The 20,729-nt window shown below is 40.9% G+C and overlaps 1 protein-coding gene across 3 annotated transcripts in view; it reads left to right on the top strand.

Annotated features, from left to right (window-relative positions):
* Positions 1–2,443: 2,443 nt before the first annotated feature.
* YWHAZ (tyrosine 3-monooxygenase/tryptophan 5-monooxygenase activation protein zeta) overlaps positions 2,444–20,729 on the top strand; it is a 32,069-nt gene continuing 13,783 nt past the window's right edge. The window contains exons 1-2 of one of the 3 annotated variants that reach the window (XM_082364455.1): positions 2,444–3,000; positions 5,869–6,173. In XM_082364455.1, the coding sequence (XP_082220581.1) occupies positions 5,880–6,173 (294 nt within the window). In that variant the 5' untranslated portion in view covers positions 2,444–3,000; positions 5,869–5,879. Of the gene's footprint in view, positions 3,001–3,440; positions 3,463–3,628; positions 3,652–5,868; positions 6,174–20,729 lie in introns of those variants that run through there. The other 2 variants (XM_082364457.1, XM_082364456.1) reach the window with 2 other exon arrangements.

Here is a 20,729-nt window from a genome sequence, read left to right on the forward strand (position 1 = left end):
TCTATTTTCCTGACCAAGGATCGAACCCAGGCCCCCAGCACTGGGAGCGCAGAGTCTTAGCCAGTGGACCACCAGGGAAGTCCCCTATATATGTCTTCATTTAATCCTCAACACCACTTAATGAGTTAAGTGTTTTTATTACCAGTATTTTATTGATGGGGATATCAAGGCACAGAGGGTTAAGCAACTTGACGGAGGCAACAGAGTTGAGCAGTGAAGAAAATAAAAACAGGTTAGGCTACCACTGAAAGTCTGCAGTAATTGTCCTAGAGTTCAAGTTCATAGGTTCTATTTCTTTGTTTTCAATTATCCTTGCCATATATTATTCCTGTTCCTCAAAATACTTATCAATTGGGGCTTTCATGACATTCCCTATTCTTGCTCCCCTGCAACCTCATTACACTTTATTCCATGAGCATGTTGATCTGAGTATGTAAAACCTAATAGCTCCTGTCGTTTCACCAAAAAAGCCTTGCTATTTAAAGCAGGAGGCAAAAACCTAACTTAGCTGTTTCCTAAGGTAAATCCACAACTTATTTATGCAGAGAAATCCCTAAACTTCCTCTAAAACAAAGGGCATATATTCTATCTAGGCATGTATTTGAGACATTAAAGAAACATCAGTTTTCTGGGGGTGGGGGGTGGGGGGCACATGGTTTACAGGATCTCAGCTGCCTGACCAGGGATTGAACCCAGGTCACAGCAGTGAAAGCCTGGAATCCTAACCACTAGGCCACCAGGAACTCCCATCAATTTCCTTTTAAGAAAGATTTTTTAAACTTAGTATCTTCTGTCAAATTTCTGGTGCCTAGCACAAAACTGGAGGCCAAAAAAAATTTTTTTTAAGAAATCTTTTGAAATATTAGTCATTTTAAGTGACTCACTCCCTAAAAGAATTTGCTTGGGAGTCAAAGAAAGGTGACTTTAATATCCCAGAAACAAAAACCCTGATCAATTTGTTCATCCATTCAGCCTATGATGACTCTGTTCCGATGGGGAAAATAAAAAACACTGAAATTGAACCGGTCACTGGAAAACTCTCTTCCTGGTTTATCTTTTAGTATCTAAAATGCCAGTTGGAACTTCAGGCAAAACGTCATTTGTAGAACAGTCTTGTGGCACAGACACTGTATCCATCATACAGAAAAAGACAAGGTGCTCCGAAGAACCAGGTGCTGGACGAAGGAGGAAACATTTTCTGTGTCTGCTACCGGTAAGTTCGATCCTCTGCGGAACTTGAGGCTGAACTCCTGTGAGGCTCCTTTGTCAGCTGTGCCTAAAGCAGGGCCCTAGTAGGTGCTCAGTAAAGAGATGTTGGAAAAGTCAATGAGGCCAAGATGGAGTTTACACATGGGTAGTAGGAAGAGCTCTGAGTTCTATAAACTCCAGACGACTTTTGCAACTGGTTTTGCAGGTCAACCAGGCACTCATCTTTTCTAAGCTCTAATACATTTAAAGGAAGACGGATCAGGGACATTTCACACTGTGAATATATCTCTTAGAACTTCCTTAAATTGACTGGGTGGAGGCCCTACCGTTTTAGGTTGGCACGTTAATGCGGCACCTGCGATTTCCGCCCTTCTCTTTCCTCTCTTCCTGGCCCCGGGTCCCTGCTCCTCGCCCTGCCTGCGGCCCACCGCCAGCTGGGTCAATCCAGGCCCCGGGAACCCCCGAGTCCCTAAAACCTCGCTTCAGGAGAAAATACATAATCATCATTACGTTTTAAACCACTGCAGCATGAGGCCTTTAAGTGAAAGCTTTATTTGGACAGAAAAATGTAACCTACGAGAAACGAGGCAATACGGTCAAACCTCTTTCTTTGCCTCCCTTCTTGTTAAGGCCTCCACGGCCACCTCAAATCCTCCATCTAAGGAAGCTGTCTTTTCCCCTCGGAGGTTGTAGGCTTTGAGAGCCTCCTTCCAGGCCTCAGCTCCGCCCGCCCGCCCCACCTCAGCCCCACTTCGCGCCCACCCATTGTCCCCTCGCAGCTGTCATTGCGCGCTGATCCCCAAGTCCCGATTGGAAAACCATCCCGTCGCTCAGCCCACCCTCTGGGACCGGACGCCTCACTCTCTGCCGAGCCTTAAAAGGCCTCCGGCCGCTTTCCGCAAGCCAGCAGGTAAAGCCGCGGCGGCGGAAGGGAGAAAGGGAGGGGCCGCGCGCCCCGGTCGCCCCGCCCGGCGTGGGGGAGCGGCGGGCTAGCGGGGTAGCGCGCCACCACGCCCCTCCCCGACCCTCTGACCGCGCCCTCCCACCCCCTCAACTCCAGATCATAACGCCCGCGCCGCGGAGCCGCTCTCGTAATCCCGCCCCTCGGATGGCCCCGGGGGCAGCTACCACCGCGAAACACGGAGGGCGGGGCGGGCCAGGCGGCTGGGAGGTGGTGGTGGGGGGAGGATGTGAAAGGTCCCGGATGTTGCTGAACGGGAGCCCCTTCTAGAGAGAGTAACTGGCGCAGGCGCAGAAGGATCGAACGAAAAGCTACGGTGGGGGTGGGGAGAAATTTCCTGCTGGCTGGTTTAGAAGAGTGAGCCGGCGGAGGTAGCGGGGGGATCCGAAGGGAAGGCGAGTGAGGGGTGGGGGTATTGGTGGCCAGGAGAAAAAAAAAAAAAAAAGAGCTTCCTGTTCAGGCGCACTCAGGACAGGAGTAGAGAAGCTGGAAGCCGAGCGGGCTGGGGAGGAGTGTTGGGAGCGGAGAGGACGCGCGCTCCTCCGCTCGCCCTCTAGTGCGGGCGGGCAAGACGGCCGCGCGCTGGGGAGCGGCGGTTGCTCTGGGCCCCCTGAGCTGTGGGCACCAATCAACGGTTGCCATAGCAGCGTTTGACGTCATCGTGCGTGTGGCGCCCCTGCTGCCGGGGCTGGTGATTGGAGGAAACCCCGTGTCTGCGGAGCGGCTGTAGCCTGTGAGCAGCGAGATCCAGGGACAGAGTCTCAGCCTCGCCGCTGCCGCCCAGAGACCGCTGAGCCCCGTCCGTCCGTCGCCACCCACTCCGGACACAGGTAAGGGACCCGGCCGCCGCCGCCTCGCCCGGCTCCTTCCTGTCCCAGGCCAGCCTTCCGAAAGCGCGGGGGCCGTCCCCGCTCCGCATCCCTTCAGCCCCACTCGCCCGGCGGGAGCGGCGCTGGGCTGAGGCGGAGTCTCCTCAGGCGGAGACGGGCGGCGGCTTCTCTTCCGCTGGATTCGGGCGGGCGGCTCGCGGCTGCTTCGGGCTACTTGCTTCCGCATCAACGCCTCGGCCGCGATGAGCGCCCGGCCCCGGTCCCGTCCCCCTTGGTGGGAAGGGCGCCCACACGCCAGATCCCCTGGACCCGCCCGGTCGCCGGCTCCCGGGGGTGGCCGAGGCACCGCCGGCTGCGATCCGTTCCCACCCGCGCCCCCGAAGCTCCCTCCTCAGCGCCGCCCCGCTGCCCGCTTCCGCCTGAGATAATGACTCGGCGGCTGCGGGCATTGCAGTGGCGCAGGTGAGGCCGCCCCCTCCCCGCCGCCTCCCCCTCCTCTCCCCTCCCCTGCTTCTCCCGCCCGCTCCTCGGCGCAGCCTCCGCGCCCCGCGCTGCGGCGGCGGCACCCAGCCCTCCCCCACCCGGGCGGTGGCGCGGCGGGAGGCCCGAGCACCGGGCTGCGAGCCGGGGCGGCCCGGAAGCGCCCGCCAGGTAGACCTGGGCGAGGCCGCACTTCGGGCGACCCGGCTCCGGGGTGGGGCTCGCCCGCGACCCAGAGCCGAATTTCCTGGGTTCCGCGGGGGGGGGACTTGAATATTCCTGGCGGGGTGGGGGATGGGCTGGCTTTCTGTGTCCGGGTGCAGGGGGGCTGGGAGCCCAGGTAGGGATGGGGATGGGGAAGACGGTGGGCCGCGTGTCTCGCTCGCTCCCGCGGGGGCTGAAACTGAAGGGTCCTGGTCTGGGTGTGTAGACGGGGACCTCGCTCTGCGGGGCGGGTGAGCCGGAGCATAACAGCCGGCGGTGGCCCGGCTCGCCTGGGTGTGGCTCGCCCCTCCCCCACCTGCCGCAGCTGTCGGATCCCCGTAGACTAAGTAAGCACCCGCGGTGGCCGGTGGCGGACGGACGCCGGTGGGAGAGTGGGGTGTGTCCGCGGCCGGCCCGTCTGGTTCCGCTTCTGCGGGCGGCGCTGGCGTCGGTGCCCCCGGCGCGGGCGGCTCCCCCTCCCCGGCTCGGGCGGGGGCGCGCGGCTCCTCCCTCCGGCCCCGGTGGGGGAATTAACACTCGGCAGTAGGTTGGGCTCCTTGACACAGATCCGCCATGACAAAGAGGGAGACTCGGGGACCGAGCGGAGGCACCAGCTTGGGCGGAGCCAAGGAGGGGGGTTGCGGATGGCGCGGACGGAAGGGTTTGCACTTTAAAGTCGCAGTCGGCCCGTTTTCATTTCACCCTCCTCGACGTCTTAGGCCGGTTAAGGGTTAAATGGGTGCGGCCAGTCCTTGGAGCGCTGGTTATTCTAAGAAACCTAATCCATTTCCCGCTTGTACCCGAGGGGTTGGGGAGAGAAACCTTTGTACTGGTCTTAGATAATTTTCATTAGAAGCAGCGTTAGTCCGAGAGCGTTTTTGAGTTCCTAGGGGAGAAATTAGTAATTTCAAGAAGAGGGGGGTGGGGAGGTTATGCGATCACAAATTTTAATTTTCTCATTGAAACAGTCTAGTTCCCATTCAAGCTCGCTAATCACTTGTTCAAACACAGAGGACCTGTGCCGATTTGGTTTTTTAAAAAGAAAGTATTGTGGGATTTCCCTGGGAAGGTAAAGAAAGGGAGTCATTTCCCGTAGTGAATGACAGTGACTCTTCTGTTCATCATAAATCCTGTACCCTGTGGGACCCCTGTATGGGTTAGTAGCTTTCTGTGCTGCTTTAGGACCTTTCAGAAGGATATCTTAAGGAGTAGTAAAACGGGGGAAATTGAAAAGTCGAAGGAGCTTTAAAATGAGAAAGAATTAGGAAGTTACGATATAAGGGCAGCTTGGGTGATAATGTATTCAATTAAATTTTGACTACTAGGAACAATGCAGTAATTCTGCATTTAAACTGAACAATGACATCAGAAACACTGGTGACACCGGGAAGCACTTAATATATACATTTTAGTGCTCGCAGATAGTAAGAATGAAGTTCCAGGATTCATGGGTGTTATTTTTTAAGCCTGTGTGCATATAACAAGGTACAGATAAATGAAACGTTAGGGTCAGTTATGTATTGATCCTTGGTGGTGGTTTTACATTCACAGTATCTTAAAACAAGCAGTTTGGTCATTTCTCACAGAAAATTGGCATGCTACGATCAGCTGTTGCAAAGATCAGTGGACTTGGGGTGGGGGTGATACCAACTAAAATTTAAACACTCCTGACAAGCGTAGCTATTAACAAAGTAAAAGGACATGAATTACATTCAACTGACAGGTATCGTGATTCTGGGAGTGTGATAGTATAATGTTCTTCATAGGTGGTGTTTTCACTAAAAGCTGCTTAATTTTGGATTATTTAGTGATACTTGAAACTGGAGTTGAGATTTTGACCAAGTAAGATAACGGTTGGTTTTTAAGGCCGCCTCTTGGTGAAATGTGCTTAACCTTTTGTGAAATTAGGATCTTCTGAACAAAGATGAGGTAATGCAATTTTAGTTTTGCTAAACCAGTGTTAATGGCTTTAAATGTACCCTCTGCATGCTGAGCTTGCCAGGTTTTTTTTTTTTTTCTTAGCATTCTTTTGTGAGGTTGCATTAAATTTCTCATGTAAAAAATCTTCCATAGGTAATTAGGTTTGAGGTGTTAACATAGCTTGTTTACAAAAGGTATAATTTTCAGTCTGTTTGTTTTAATGGAAAAAAATATCTAAATGCTACTTTTTTTTTTCCCCGGCAGAACATCCAGTCATGGATAAAAATGAGCTGGTGCAGAAGGCCAAACTGGCCGAGCAGGCTGAGCGATATGACGACATGGCGGCCTGCATGAAGTCTGTAACTGAGCAAGGAGCTGAATTATCCAACGAGGAGAGGAATCTTCTCTCAGTTGCTTATAAAAATGTTGTAGGAGCCCGTAGGTCATCTTGGAGGGTCGTCTCAAGTATTGAGCAAAAGACGGAAGGTGCTGAGAAAAAACAGCAGATGGCTCGAGAATACAGAGAGAAAATTGAGACCGAGCTAAGAGATATCTGCAATGATGTACTGGTGAGAATCAAACCATTCAGTTTAGCGTCGCTATAATATAGAGTTCCTGTAATGCGTATCAGTTAGGGTACTCTCAACTTTTTCTTTCTTTGGTTTTTCTTTTCCTTTTAAAAATGGGGTGTTCTAGATTTACAAGTCTTTCAGGGTGTCATTACTAAAAGATGTTAAGACAGTTGTATAAGGTAAATGCAAAGATGATTATCAATCAGTTCAAATAGATTAGTAGTGTTTTTTGTTCTAATTGAAAAGGTAAAGTAATAGTATATCATTTCAGTTATGGTTAGAATATTTGTAGTAGTTCTAGAGCTGATTTTCTTTAAAGTACATATATGGATGCAGGAATTTTACATACCCTGTTTTAGGTAAGATGTAACAGGAGACTCACTGTAGACTTAATAGCCTTCCCTGGATTAGCCACTATAATGTTAATGTAAAGAGTCAGCCATGCAGAAAACTGGCTTCACAGTTGCTTTTGCCTCTTCCTGCATTTAAGTGTTGGAGGTCAACTTTGAACACTGACAACCACAATAAAAGATTATGAAAAACTGAAGCTTGATTTTTCCAGGTTCATTCAAGAAGTATTTTAAGTATTCAGTATCTACTTGTTGAAGCACTGCTTCTCTAAATAGCTTAAAAGAATTGAACATTACATTTTGGTTAATTTTAAAATTTTCCTACAAATGATGATTTTCTGTGTCAGAAAAGTTTAAATCTGAGGATAAATTGGTAGGAGATCCAACCATTTAGCATGTAACAACCTATATACACTAATACTTTCCCCTTTTAATGAAGCAGGAGTTTTTGGAATAATATTTGAAGTGGGTTTTACTAAATGATTTCTCTTGTATTTCAGGATTTCAGGTTACACATTGGGTCTCAGTATGGCAGGGCTCTGGTATATAGAGAGATGCAGTATCCCAATTCCTCTGCAAATCCAGCTGCACTACTTAATTATTTGAACCTTGTTCACGGAAGAACTACTGTAACGAGCGATATAGGATTATTTCTCATGTTGTGGGTTTGGAGTTTTTGTTAAAGTTATAATGGTATTATGATTCCTTTATACTAGTCTGAGACTAATGGACTATCTTCAGTTCCTAAATTATGACTTTTTTTCTTAAATGATAATTTTCTTTAGGCTATCTTTTTAAAGAACAATAATATTTTTTATCTTAACGTGGGCGCACAGTCTTATGTGGTATCTGTCTTGTGTGTGGTTTGTTTTTGATTGCTTACTTGAAATCTTTACATTGATAGCTATCATTCATTTCTAAGATGAGAAGGGAGTTCTGGCTTTTATTTATACTAAATGACAAATGCTCATCTTGTGGTTTGCTAAGGTAATAAGAATATTTAAAATTTGAAAATATGATATTTTCCTATAATATAGAACATGTCGAGCTTTTCCCACCTTGCTCTGTTTACTGATTAGTACCTGTGTACGTTACTGAGTTTTGTTCGCTCTGATGTTTTTCCTCCAATTATTACACCTAATAGATCAAATAATTTTTATTTTGGTTTCAAAGAGTTTGCTACAAGTTATAATTTCCCTTAAGACAAAAGTCAATTTTAGGAATAAATGGGGTACGCAGTAACATTTACCCTCTACTTACAGCTTATTTGCGATTCCAGGTAGGTATTTGCATGTTTTCCACACAAGAAGTATAAAAGGTCCTGTCATTGTGAGGATTTTCCTAGGAAAAGACTATAGCAGTTTTAACTTTACTTCCCTTTGGTTTCCTTATCAAGGAAAAAAAATAGGATCAGTGGGTGAGAATAACTGGATTAATCTCTAAATAGCTTCTCCTTGTTGATATGATTATTAAGGGGGTTTCATACTGGTCACTACCCATGTTCTTCAGAATAGCACTGGCTTCTTACCAAGTCTAAACGAAATTTCCACTTGGAAAGTATAGATAAATGAAAGTTTAATTCTTTTATTATACAAAAGACTCAGAGAATCCTAAACAAGCTTTTGCTTCCCGCCTTAGTCTTTTCTAAAGTAAAGCTCCATTAGTGATCTTTGCATGGCTCATGCCTCCTAACATATAGTAGATACTCAAGTATTTGTTAAGTAAATGAGCAAAAAGGCTTCTTTTGGAAAAGAGGATAATAGAACTAGGTCAGCAGCACTGCTAATTTTCCAAGGCCTTTTCTGTTTCAACTTGGGAAAATTCGATATTTACAGATACTGTGATTCGTTACAGGCAGGCTTCTTTCTTTCCCTGTCATCTTTTTTCAGGCAGGTCATGTTGACTCTGGAAACATCTTGCATAAAATTCCTTTTCCCCTTTTTAGTAAAATGGAAGAGTAAAATATAGCAGAACTGTTATTTCTCCTAGAGAAAAAAATTGTTTGAACTGATTTACTTGATGATTAATGAAAGTGTGCTTAATTATATCTCAATATCTTACTTATAAAAATATAACCAGTTACAATTTTCATTACTCTAGTTTTTTTCTGAACTTTGACTTTTAATTTGAGGAAAACAAGCAGGTAATTCCTTTTCAGAATTAACATTATTGGCATCGGTGATGAACCAGACTTCATTGTTCTATTGAGTACCTGTGTCATACTGGCTAAGAACATATTCTCTTTCTTCCTATTAGTGGGAACTAACCTCCACGGTTCAAAGTTTTTCTGAAGAGCTCTTTAGTCCATTATTAGGTTACCGCCATTCTGGTTATGTGCACTTTATCAAGTGTTTGCTTAATTTATACCATTTACTTAAGCAGAGAAAGAGCAGGGAACATGTTACTTTGGACAGAAGTTTTAGAGCATTACTGTGGAAAATGGTCACTGGCTTTATTCTTCACAACATGGACTTCTCTTTATGCCAGAAAATTTGCAGTTTTCTTCCTGGTGTCGTTAAATTGTGAACTAATGCAGTCTGCCTTTTCTACCAGATCTTAGACCAAAAGCTCTCGTGTTAGTGGGGGAGGGGATCAACACCTCTTCTGCCTAAACTCACAAGAAGCCAAAAAATTGGGTAGTTTATCTTGAACATGATGAAATGGAAAATGAAATGAGGATATGCATACTAGATTGAACCTAATTCAAACTCAAAGAAGAATGTAGCGTCGTAAAAAGAGCTCCAGGTTTTGAGTCAAACCGACTTTTTACCGTTGAATAGCCGAGTGGCCTAAAGAAATCTTTAATCCCTCAGAGAAAACTGAGCTCAATTAAATGGGAATAATATCTACCCCTTAGCATTGTTGTGGAGAAAGAAAATCAGGTACTCTTAGTGCCCCAATTTATCTCAGTTTTGGGCTTCTGTTTAAAGCAGTGACAATAGTACAAACCTGCCTCTAATAATATAGAGGTCTCTTAACTCAGGAGTCCAAGAATGGGATTTAAAAGATCCAAGAAGCCTTAAAAATTGTGTATTTTTCTAGGGCAGAGGGCCCATACTGGCCAGAAAATTTTCAAAGGTTTCATTTAAAAATTGAAAGCCACTGGTATAAGGTAAAGAATGGCTTCCTTTCACAAATCAGTAAAATCATGAGTCTGCCATTTGTAACAGTTGGCAACAGTAGTTGTGTGATTCAGTTAACTTGACTGCGTTCCATTTTATTATGCTTCTCTACGTTTTTAAGGTGTGGTTTTTAAGGTGTGGTTGCTGGGCACTGGTTTTTATCTCTAGCTCATAGAACTGCCGTTAAGCAGGAGCAAGCTAGGAAACCAGGCAGCTTTGGGGTCCTTCCTAGTCTGAATATGTTAACACATTTTTGACCAGAGACGTATTATGGCCACAGGCGTTAGTTTCTGCAGAAATCCCCTGGTCAATAATGTGTTAATATGTGTCTTAGGCTTTAAAAACTGCTATATAGAGTTTTAAGTTGAAAATTACTAGGCAGTTCACTTATTGGAATAAGGGCTTCTCAGAAGAATTCTGCAGTGTCATATTCATTTTCACGACTGTATATATTTACATGTTTTTGTCAAATAACTGCTTTTGGTATGTTTCAGTACAAAGACCTTATGTGACATAGCAGATAGCAACAGTCCCTTCCAGGAAGGAGTACATTGGATAGTCTTTTTGGGAATAAAATTCAGTAGTCTTTTTAAAAGAGTTTTCATGATAACCATTAAATATTGACCCTGGTGGGGTATTTTGTATATTTGGGAAGTCTGAGGTGTGTGAAGTGTAAATGAAAGAAAATAAAGGAACAAAGAAAGGAAAGGTAGATGTTTGCCATTTGGTGGGAAGGGGAAGAATAACAACTTGATCAAGAGCAACAGGTTACCTGTCCTTTTCTGGCATAGCAATACTTAGATAAGAATGAAGTCTTTCCTGCCTGTTCTAGGAGGAGATATAGATGACCTAGAGATGTTTAGTGATTAGATGAGCTGTGAAGATAGTGAAAAGTGAACTAAGAGGAAAAGATGAAAGGATTCAAAATAGGACTTAAAACAAAAAACCTGAGTAAAATCTTAAAGTAGAGGAGGAACGTGCACACTTGAGCATCTAATCTGCCCAAGAAAGAGGAAGAAATTGTATTCAGCCCTAGCAGAGGCTTTTGAATTAGAAAGGAGGGAAAATAAAGCTACCTTAGAGTTGTAATAGCATATGGAGAGTAATTTTGCTTTTCATTTTTTCTTCTAAAAACCCAACTTTATCAGTAAAGAAATATTACTGGTAACACCTCAACAGTGGTACGGTAGAAGACCCAAGTTAGTTGGTTAATTGGAAAGTGGTTCAAGTATGTGTTCATACTTGGTCTAAACATTTATTTTCAATTAAAACAGATGTGTATGTTCATTTGCCCATTGCTAATGTGGAGCTAAGACCTTTTCTCTGAATATGCATAGATCCACAGTTTGAAAATAATTTACTAGATACCCCTAAAATAGATGCATCCATTACAAAATGCTGTTTGAGTTTGCATAGCAGAGTGAGAACTTAAAAGCTAGAAGAGTAATCAGTTCATAATCCTAGAAATATGCAACTTTTCTAATCTTTTAGTTGTTTGAATAACCCAAGTGGTGTGCGTGTGTGTGTGTGTGAGAGTGTGTGACTCTCCTTTCAAAACCAGTCGTTCGACGCATTCAGCTTAGTTTTCATAGGAACACTTCTTTTCATACTTAAATTTCATAACACTTAAGTAACATACCATTTTAAGTAATTATAGCCAAGTATAATGGCATAGTTCGGGGAACAAATATGGGACTCTTAGTAAGGATATAACTGCTGATAGAAGCTGAAGGGAGTTCCAGAGAGTAGCCGAAAAACCTATCTGAAGTATTTAGCCCAAAGTCATGGACATGATTGATGTTTACTTAGGAATGAAAGGCCTAATGTAAAGCCAGTCTATTAGGTAAGTAGGATTTGGTTAATACAGCAAATTAAGTGATGGTTCATTCTTTCGGAACAGTAGGTGGGAACATTGCTTTATTTAAAAGCCTTTTCCAATAATTTTGCAAGAGATGAGGAGGAGAGAGAGGGGTACTGGTTAGATCATGAAGGGTCTACTATGTTATAAATTAAGGAATGTGGGACTTAATGGCCATATGAAAACTTCAGGCAAAGGAAATGACACCAGATTTTGCCTCTTAACAAGGTGTGTTGATAGACATGCAAAAACAATTCTGCTTTTATAAAGAAAATCAGAGCTTTTGATTTGACCAATTTTTTTGATTTCTGATCATCCGGTTCTGTTCTTTGGACTAACTTTCGCCTTTTACTAATGTCAGAAACAGATTCTCAGTGCCCTCCATCATAGTTTATCATCATTTATATATTAACCTTGGGGTTTTGTTTGGAATTGGGGCTTTAACCTATGAAAGACATAGGGTTTTTTTTTCCCCCCCATGAATATAATACCTATTTTCATATCTGATGACTGGTTCTACCACATAGAGGGAGCCCAGTATGTGAAATAGTTCTTCATTTATAATATTAAATTAAATGTTATTGGACCATTTAGATTAATTTGACCACAAGTTTTTTATTCCAAAATAGGTGATCTTTGACACAGTTATACTGAAGAACATTTGTGTGTATGAGAAATTTTTTTAAAGTCAATTACGGGTGTTCTGATGTCAGCTAAGTTAAAAATTTAATGTAGTCCATTGAAATTCTAATAAGCATTAGAATTTTTTTTCTAGAATTCCTGAGATATTCCTCTTGTGATTTCATCCTGGTTTCCATAGCTCTTTTCTTTATTAGGGTTTTACATTGAGAATGAACACTGCTCTTTAGAGGATTTAGAATTGCTGTCAATCTCAACGTGCTACAAGCAAGAGTTCATCTTCCTTTTGAAACTACCTGTCCTTCCTAACCTCTTAATTTTTAGCACATTTTCTAGACTTAATCAAAATGACATCTTGGGCTCAACTTTGACTTCATTTTCTGATTGCAAGTTATTGCTGTGTTGCCTACATCATAGGTTCTCAACCCTTTACATTGTTGATACTCATTTGTATGGTGCACTCCCGTGGGTAGTACCCAGGATTATTTGCCATTGCCATTGTACTAGTTAGTAGTAGTTCTACCCCTTACTCTCCCACTCAGAAGCATATTGGCAAGAAAGTGATGGTGTAAGGAAGGGTAAACTTGACCTAATTTTAATGGACAGAAGCTAAATTGTAAACCTTTTACAGCTAGTGGTGGTCATTCACTCGGACTTGCTATCTTTACTGTTCTTTTCCCGGTTCTATGCTATATACAGACAGCTCTTACTCTTCTTACCTTTTTATAAAACAGTGCTTTCCTTCTGTTCATTTGCTCCATCTTTGCCAGAATACCCTCTATAAAGCCTTCAGCTCTAGTTTGGTGGTCTTACTTTCCCTGACACAGGCCATTGCTAATTCCCATCTTTATGGCCCAAGGGTTTCCTGAGGGTTTCATTACTCTGATTTGTAACTTATTTTAATTTTGATGTCCATGTTGTTTTTGAACTTTAGAAGATTGGCTCTATTTCTTTATTCCCCCTAAAAACAGGACCACTGACATATGTGGTATTTAATATGTAAAGTATGCTGAAGGAAGAATATGATACGCTTAATATTTAGGTGGCACAAATTTGAATTTGGCTTGGGAGAAATGGCATGCTTAGCCCACCACATTCTTATCAGTTCCCATTGTACTAAGTACATTTCTTTGTAACAGGTCATTCTCCTTTATTCTCTAGTGAGCATTTCCCTATAATGATGAAAAACTTGTATCTGTAAAAATTGCTATGCGGTAGCAGTTGTCGTTTGTCACTGATATAGTTTTGCATTTTCTGGTAAGGTATAATGTGACATAAGTAGTGATGTAGTATAAAATAGTCTTATATCTTGGCAGATTTCACTAATTTTTTTCTGTTGACGTTAGTTTGCTATAATGTGGAACTTGGGGGCAACAAAGCATGGTTGAATATATCTGACTTCTACCAGTATGGTCCTGTTGCATGGCACATTCACGTTTGTTTGTATTGGAATAGATAACTAAAAGGTTTCAGCATGTAAGCTGTTTCTTTCTTTCAACAGAATTTGTGAGTTTTCTTCCCTTCTCCCCCAAATAAAAATACAGTTACAATGGTATTAGCTACAGGTAGGATGGCAAAGTAAGAATGTAAGGACAGTCAGTCAAATGTTAATCTATAGAGTTAAGTAAGTCAAACTAAGACTTTGTCCAATTGGTTGACTTGTATGCATGTTCATTCTTTTAAAACCTAGAAAAGGTGCAATTTTTGTAGTATTGGAATTTCATTTATTTGAATTGCTTAATGAGTTGGACATCATTAGAGAAGTTAGAAATGTTTTAGTGGAGGTTAACTTCCATCTCGCAAACAAGTTTCAGGATCTACGAGTTTTTTTAAATTAGCGGTATTACCAAGGAACCCAGTGGTGATTTGAATGTTTCTCATCTAAGTGATTAAATACAAATGCTTTTCTGAGAAAAATCTACTTCTCTTGTTGATCCAAGACTCATGAATTGTCAACTCATAATTATTTTTGCTCCTTAAAACAACATACATTAAACACCATTGCCCAGAATTTCAAAGGAATACTTGGACCACATTCAACCAAGGGACACGTGATGAAAATCCTACTCAAAACACGTTACCTTTAAAATGTGATTCTGGGAAATTGACAGTTGAGGACAGTGTATAGGTAGGCAGTAGTATTCTTAGAACAAGCAAATTCTCAAGTCAATAATTTGATGAGTATTTTACTACGGTGTTTAGAAGATGTTTGGAAATAAGACATCAAACGGATCATAACACTTTGTTAACAGTAATGACTTTTCCCTTCAGTTTCCCATTTGATAGTTTCCATCTGATAAGAGGATTATCATCAGACTTAAATTTAATTGGATCATAGGGATAAGACTTGAAGAATAATCTTATGTAATATTTCTAAAAAATAAACTATAATGTGTGCTGCTCTACTTTAAAGGGGTGATACAACCTAGCACACACTATGAAGACTTTTGGTGTTTGAATTTTTTAAATTCATTTTATGACTCTGGGCAGGGTATTACATCTCTGTGACTCTTATTTCCACATCTGCAAAATGGAAATAATAATAGCATCTACCTCTAGGATATTTTATGTAGAGTTAATACATCCCCGTGGTAATAGTAGATAGCAAATATACTGCTTACCTTCTTTTGTGCTTCTTTGATATCACTTCATTGTGGCTTGATTTATTAATTTTAGATTAAATTTAAGAGAATTTTAATAAACTGCTTAAACTTTAAATTTAATATTTATTGATTACTTGCTACTTTATAAGCCCTGTGCATAAAGAAAAACATAATAAATATAAAAAGCCTCTGCTCATAAAAAGAATCTCAACAACCTAGAGGGGAAAGTACTGTGTGTTGGTCAAATTCAGAAGAGCTAGCTGGTCTTCAACCTTCCTTTTTAAAAGTGGCTGATAATCTGGTCCCACTAAGGAATTATAATAACACACAATGTGCATGTGCAAGTTTAAAAAAACACTATAAAAAATGAGGTTTTTTAAAACAAAAAGTGCTTTGTGATGGAAATATTGGGAAATGGGGCCTTGATTGGTGAGAAACTTCAGCCCAAGTAGGTCAACATTAATGCCGGCTCTGAGAAGGGCTCTGGGGAAGGGGAGAAGGAAAGCCCCCTAGTGTCAGACAGTTTTAGCAGTTATCACTCAATGCTCAATAATTTCTTTTTGGTACTTTTCACCATCTTTTAATCCTTAGGGGGTACATTTCAAATATGACTAAAATACTAATTTTCAAAAAAAACCATTTTAGAACACTCCAGGCTTTCTATCAGCATTGAGTTTTTATGTGGTTATCTTTTGTTTCATTTTTGGTAAGAATCAGGGAGCCAACTACTCTGGCTTTTTAGCAAGAATTAAAATGAAATTTTAGGCTGGTTTCAACATTCCTTAAACACCAGAGAATAATATATCTTGCCTTTATCAAATTCCTTGTTGCTATTTTAAAAGTTAGATGGTGCAGATTTGCCATCTATTTCTTATTAGTGGAAAATGCATTCAGTTAAGTGACTGGTCAGAGTCCTCTGTGATTCCATCCTTGAAGTTAAGAAGCTCTGTCCCTTCATATCTATGTGACTTTATCATTTATAGAACACCTAAAATTTTACTGTGTGCCAACATTACACAGAAAGGTGAGTGCACAGAAAGTCTTCAGATCCCTACCAAATTAGTTCTTGACACCATCTAATTCATTAGCAGTTTTGGTGGAGGACTTTTGGAAGCAACTGGTGGAGTTGCAATTGAAAGAAAGGAAAGCAATGCAGCCACAAGAGGGAGTAAGAGAATAATTTCTAAATTGGTGGGCCTTTGTTGCAACGAAAATAGCTGTTTGCTTTTTAGAATTTTGAGACTTTAGGAATGATAAAAGTCTCAGGGGCTCTACAGAATAAAGTGAAAGTTCTGGGAAAATTCTCTGTGCACAAGGGAATTGTGCAGGACCAGAATTGTGAACTTCTACGTTGTGCTGTAGAATTTGAATTAAACTTCATATTGAGGATATTATTTAAAATGACATTTGTGGGGCTTTTGAGATTTTTAATTGAATAATAAAATAAATTGGGAGGTGAATTTTATAGGATCATTGGATTTGAGGCTTGAAGGAGCATCTACCCTAGCTTTTTCATTTTCACAGATCAAGAAGCTGAAGCAAAATAAGACTTTGTCCAGTTGCGTGACCTGTATGCATGTTTGTTAATCTAGGAGAGATCCTGTTGCATTTAATTTATGAGGAGTGCCCAATTTTTGTTGCATTGGAATTTCATGTATTTGAATTGTTTAATGAGTTGGACATTAGAGAAGTTAGAAGTGTTTTTTAGAGAAGGTTAAATCCCATCTTGTAACTGGAAAAATTACCACTTTGTTTAATTTCATTAAAAGTGATGGCTTTAGTTTTAGACTATATTTTAGGATTCTATACTTAAATGAAAATAGCAAGAATCACACTTGAGGGCCTTGTGCCTCAAGTTCTTGGCACCTTTTCCCTTTCAGCCATTGGCATTTTTTGTGCCTGATTGGTATGAAAGCCTAGTATCTATATCCTGGCCTCTTTTCCTTTGTGTTAGGGAAGAGGGCCATGATAGTACAGTCTAAAACAGAGCAATGGGTGTAGAGGCTTGGTCTTTCCCGTGCACACATCTGGTGAAATCAAGTCAAAGGAGACACTTGCCCAGCTATGTTTTCAAATTGCAGTCCGTAAATGTCTCATTAGAGGTTGATTCTTTTGGTTTAATATTCTGGGACTATTTACTGTTTGCTTAGTGACTTTTTAATGTATATTAATTAATGGAAATTAAATTTAACAGTATAAGCAATTGTTGGAATACTCTCCAAGACAAAGTGGGAACCTCCTCTCCACCCCTCATTTTTATTTGCAAACGCATCACTTATTTTTGTGACTTTTTTCTCCTAAATACAAGTTTTACCAGCCCAATAAGGAAATTTGAAAAACATAGATGAGCACATAAAGTGTATAAGGGTGGAGAGCAAAACTCACTGATAATGCCATCTTCCAGAAATAATCACTTTTTTTCTTAATCACTTTAAAAAAAAATTATGTATTTATTTTTGGCTGCACTGGGTCTTCGTTGCTGTGCATGGGCTTTCTCTAGTTGCGGCGAGTGGGGGCTACTCTTCGTTGCGGTGCACGGGCTTCTTATTGCGGTGGCTTCTCTTGTTGTGGAGCACGGGCTCTAGGCGTGCGGGCTCAGTAGTTGTGGCTCAGTGGGCTCTAGAGCGCAGGCTCAGTAGTTACGGCACACGGGCTTAGTTGCTCCGCCGCATGTGGGGATCTTCCCGGACCAGGGCTCGAACCCGTGTCCCCTGCATTGACAGGTGGATTCTTAACTACTGCCCCACCAGGGAAGTCCCCCAGAAATAGTCCTATTAAGAAGGTTTTTCTTTAAAACTTACTTTTATATAAGTGTAATATTAACTAACCAAAAGGGAAAATAGCTTCTTCTACATATGGTAATTAAACTGCCTTTCTAACCATTTATTTTTTAACTTTTTATTTTGAAATAAGTTCAAGTTTTCCCATATATCCTTTACCTGATTCCCCAAATGTTAACATGTGTAACTACAGTATAATGATCAAAATCAATAAATTAATAAAATAATGGATAAAATAAACTATTATATAACCTATAGCACTTACAAATTATACCACTATAATTGCCTAATTCTGGTCCAGAATTCAATCCAGGATCACAGTTTGCATTTCATTGTCATGTCTCCTTACTCTTCTTTAATCTGGATCAGTTTTTCAGTCCTTGCCTTTTGCCACTTTTTTCAAGAGTACTGGCCAGTTGTTTTGTAGAATATCCCTCAATTTGGATTTGTCTGGTGATCCCTCATGAGTAAACTCAGATTGTGCATTTTGGGGAAGAATTCCTGGAAATGATATCGTGCCCTCCTTGGTGCATCGTATTAGGAGACACATGTTGTTCTGTTACTGAACCATTATCTTTAGATAGGACATTATATTTTCTAATTTAAACAGCAGGGAGGACTTCTAAAAACACCCTGTGGTGTAAAAGTATAAATTTTTTTTTTTTAAAGATAGATGCCCCATAAGTATGATTACTTTATCAAAGGTTAGAACTAAATATAGTTTGCCGAAGTCCTTTTTAAATGGGTTATGTAATTTTATAATGAATGGATTACTCTTTTGAAAGGGGAAAGAAATCCCAGCTCTATAACTTGTGATTTTCCTTTGAAATACATTTTCATTACTTGGCTTCATGTATTCTAATTGACAAGCTAAATCACAGCCACTAGCCCAGTGATTTAATTTGAGTGCATAGTGGCAGGTGGTCATTCTTTAGGGCTGAAATAAATATATAAATGGTTTACAATGAGTTCTTGTTAATTTTTTAAAGTTTAGTCTAAGGACCCTTACTCTCTACATTGTCTGATTCCCATTTAAGAAAAAAAGGAAAGGACAAGTGAGGAATAGTGGTGGGGGGCGGGATGTGTTCATTGCGTTAGAGGAGCTTTCCTGGGGTGAAAATTTGGAAGGAAGGTTTTGAAATGAATGCTACTGTGAAGCACAAGAAGATCAAATGAGGAGGTGTCATGATTTTGTATTTGAAACTCCCATCACTCCTCTTGGTGGCAGAGTTGTAGTACCAAAATCTAGGTGTCCTGACTTGCAAACAAATTTACTCTACCTTGCTGCTTGGAACTGTCCTCCCACCCCATCTCTGGTGAAGTTTTGTAGTTGTTTGTCTCCCTTAGTTGTCCCCTCCAGAGGCATTACGTAGTACCTGGCGCTTATCCAAGGGCCCTGAAAGCATATTAGGATATACCTAGCCTGCCCTTTGGCTGCTGTTTCTGAATATATGTGCTTAGTACAGCACCCAAACACCTGTCATTTTTGAGCAATTTCTAGGTCTTTAAAGAAGCAGAACATTGTTCCTTTTTGAGCAAAATATTCATTATCTAACCTACAATATCAACCTCAATAATTTTTACTACATTTTATTTTAACTATATTTAGAAGTTTGGTAAGATGATGAACTTTTGATAGTCTTCTCGATGTTAGGCTTTTCTCCTTTAAGATTGTTCTAAGTTTCCTCTGCTATATTTAAATGAAGCTGTTCAAATTAGTCTACTAATTCGGCCTGGGGATTTGATGTTTGAGTGCCTAATGTGTGCAAAACGTTTGTCTCTAAGGAGCCTATAAGTAGATTAAGAATACATATGTGAAAAGTCAAAGGTGCAAAATCATAATTATTTTAAATTACACTTGCTCTGGATAACATGTTGCAGAGCATAGGATGTAAAGTTCAAAAAACAAAACTCTTCTGATGTCATCCCACTTCCTCAGAGGTAATGTCTAATCTTTTTTGTATCCTCCTGGGAACTTGCAGTGCCCACGCAAACAATTCTGTCCTTGAAGAATATACACAGGTAGGATCATATACAAACTATTCTGTAAGTTGAACCCACACACACAACATTTTGATGTATATCTTACGCTTCATTCCATACTGGCACGTACTGTTTAGACCTGGGACTAAACTGAATATTTTTGAGAATTGGCTTGAGGGAGAACATAGTGTTAGAGCTGGGTATATTGAAAGGTAGGTGAATGGTACAGATTACTTTAAGTCAGTCAACAGTTCTTAAGAGTGATCTGTGGACCCCTGGGAGTCCTGCTGGGGGGGGATTCATGAAGTCACACCTATTTTCTGCTCTTTTACAGATGAGAAACCTGAGGCCCAGAGAAATTTCAGAACTTCGTCAAGTTGACATAGCTAGTAAGCAGTGAACTGGGATTTGAACATAGGTAGTAAGCAGTGTAAGCTTGTGCCTTTTACAAGTCTGCTGTAAAAAGAACCAAGTACTAACGGAAAATGTTTCCTTCATCTTTCGTACTTTGATATAATTTAATCCTGTGGATTTGTTTTTTTTTTTGTTTTGCTGTAATTACTTCAGTTTATTCCTTCACCAGAACCTTCAGGAGGCGCCACAAAACCAGGTGGGGAAGCCCAGAGCTCAGCAAGTCCCTGCCCTCTTTAATCCTGTGTTTTTAAATGAAAGGTTTTTTGTGCATTATTTCACCACTCTTATTAGATACACAAATTTTTGATTACTGAACCCGAACTGAAGTACTAAAGTTGAGAGTACAAGTGCACTAAAGCAGATTTTTTGGATGTCAAGATCCCCATGTCATATTTACATCTAACTGAGTAGAGTACCTACTCTTTTAGGAGCTGTGATTGGTGCTTTCCTGTTTATACTCTCATTTAGACCTCGTAGCGGCCTTTTGAAGTAGATTTTCATTTTAATCATTTGTAAATATATTTTTTATTAAAAAAAATCATTTTATAAAATTAAATTTCATTTAATTCTTTAATAGATGAGAAAACTAAGGCTCTGAGAGATTAACTTGCCTGAGATCTCAAAGTTGATGAGAGTGGGATCTCTTCTTAATTTCAAGCTGTAATCATATTAAAGGACAGTGAGAGAGGTATATCACTAGAATAGAGATGGATTTTCAGTTTACAAACTTTTTATTAGAAATATTTGACCACAGTTAGAATTGAATGTTTATTGAAATTCCTAGTGGGGGCAGGTTGAGCCTAC

This window comes from Balaenoptera borealis (assembly GCF_965194805.1).
Source record: "Balaenoptera borealis genome assembly, chromosome: 17".
Classification (NCBI taxonomy): Eukaryota; Metazoa; Chordata; class Mammalia; order Artiodactyla; family Balaenopteridae; genus Balaenoptera; species Balaenoptera borealis.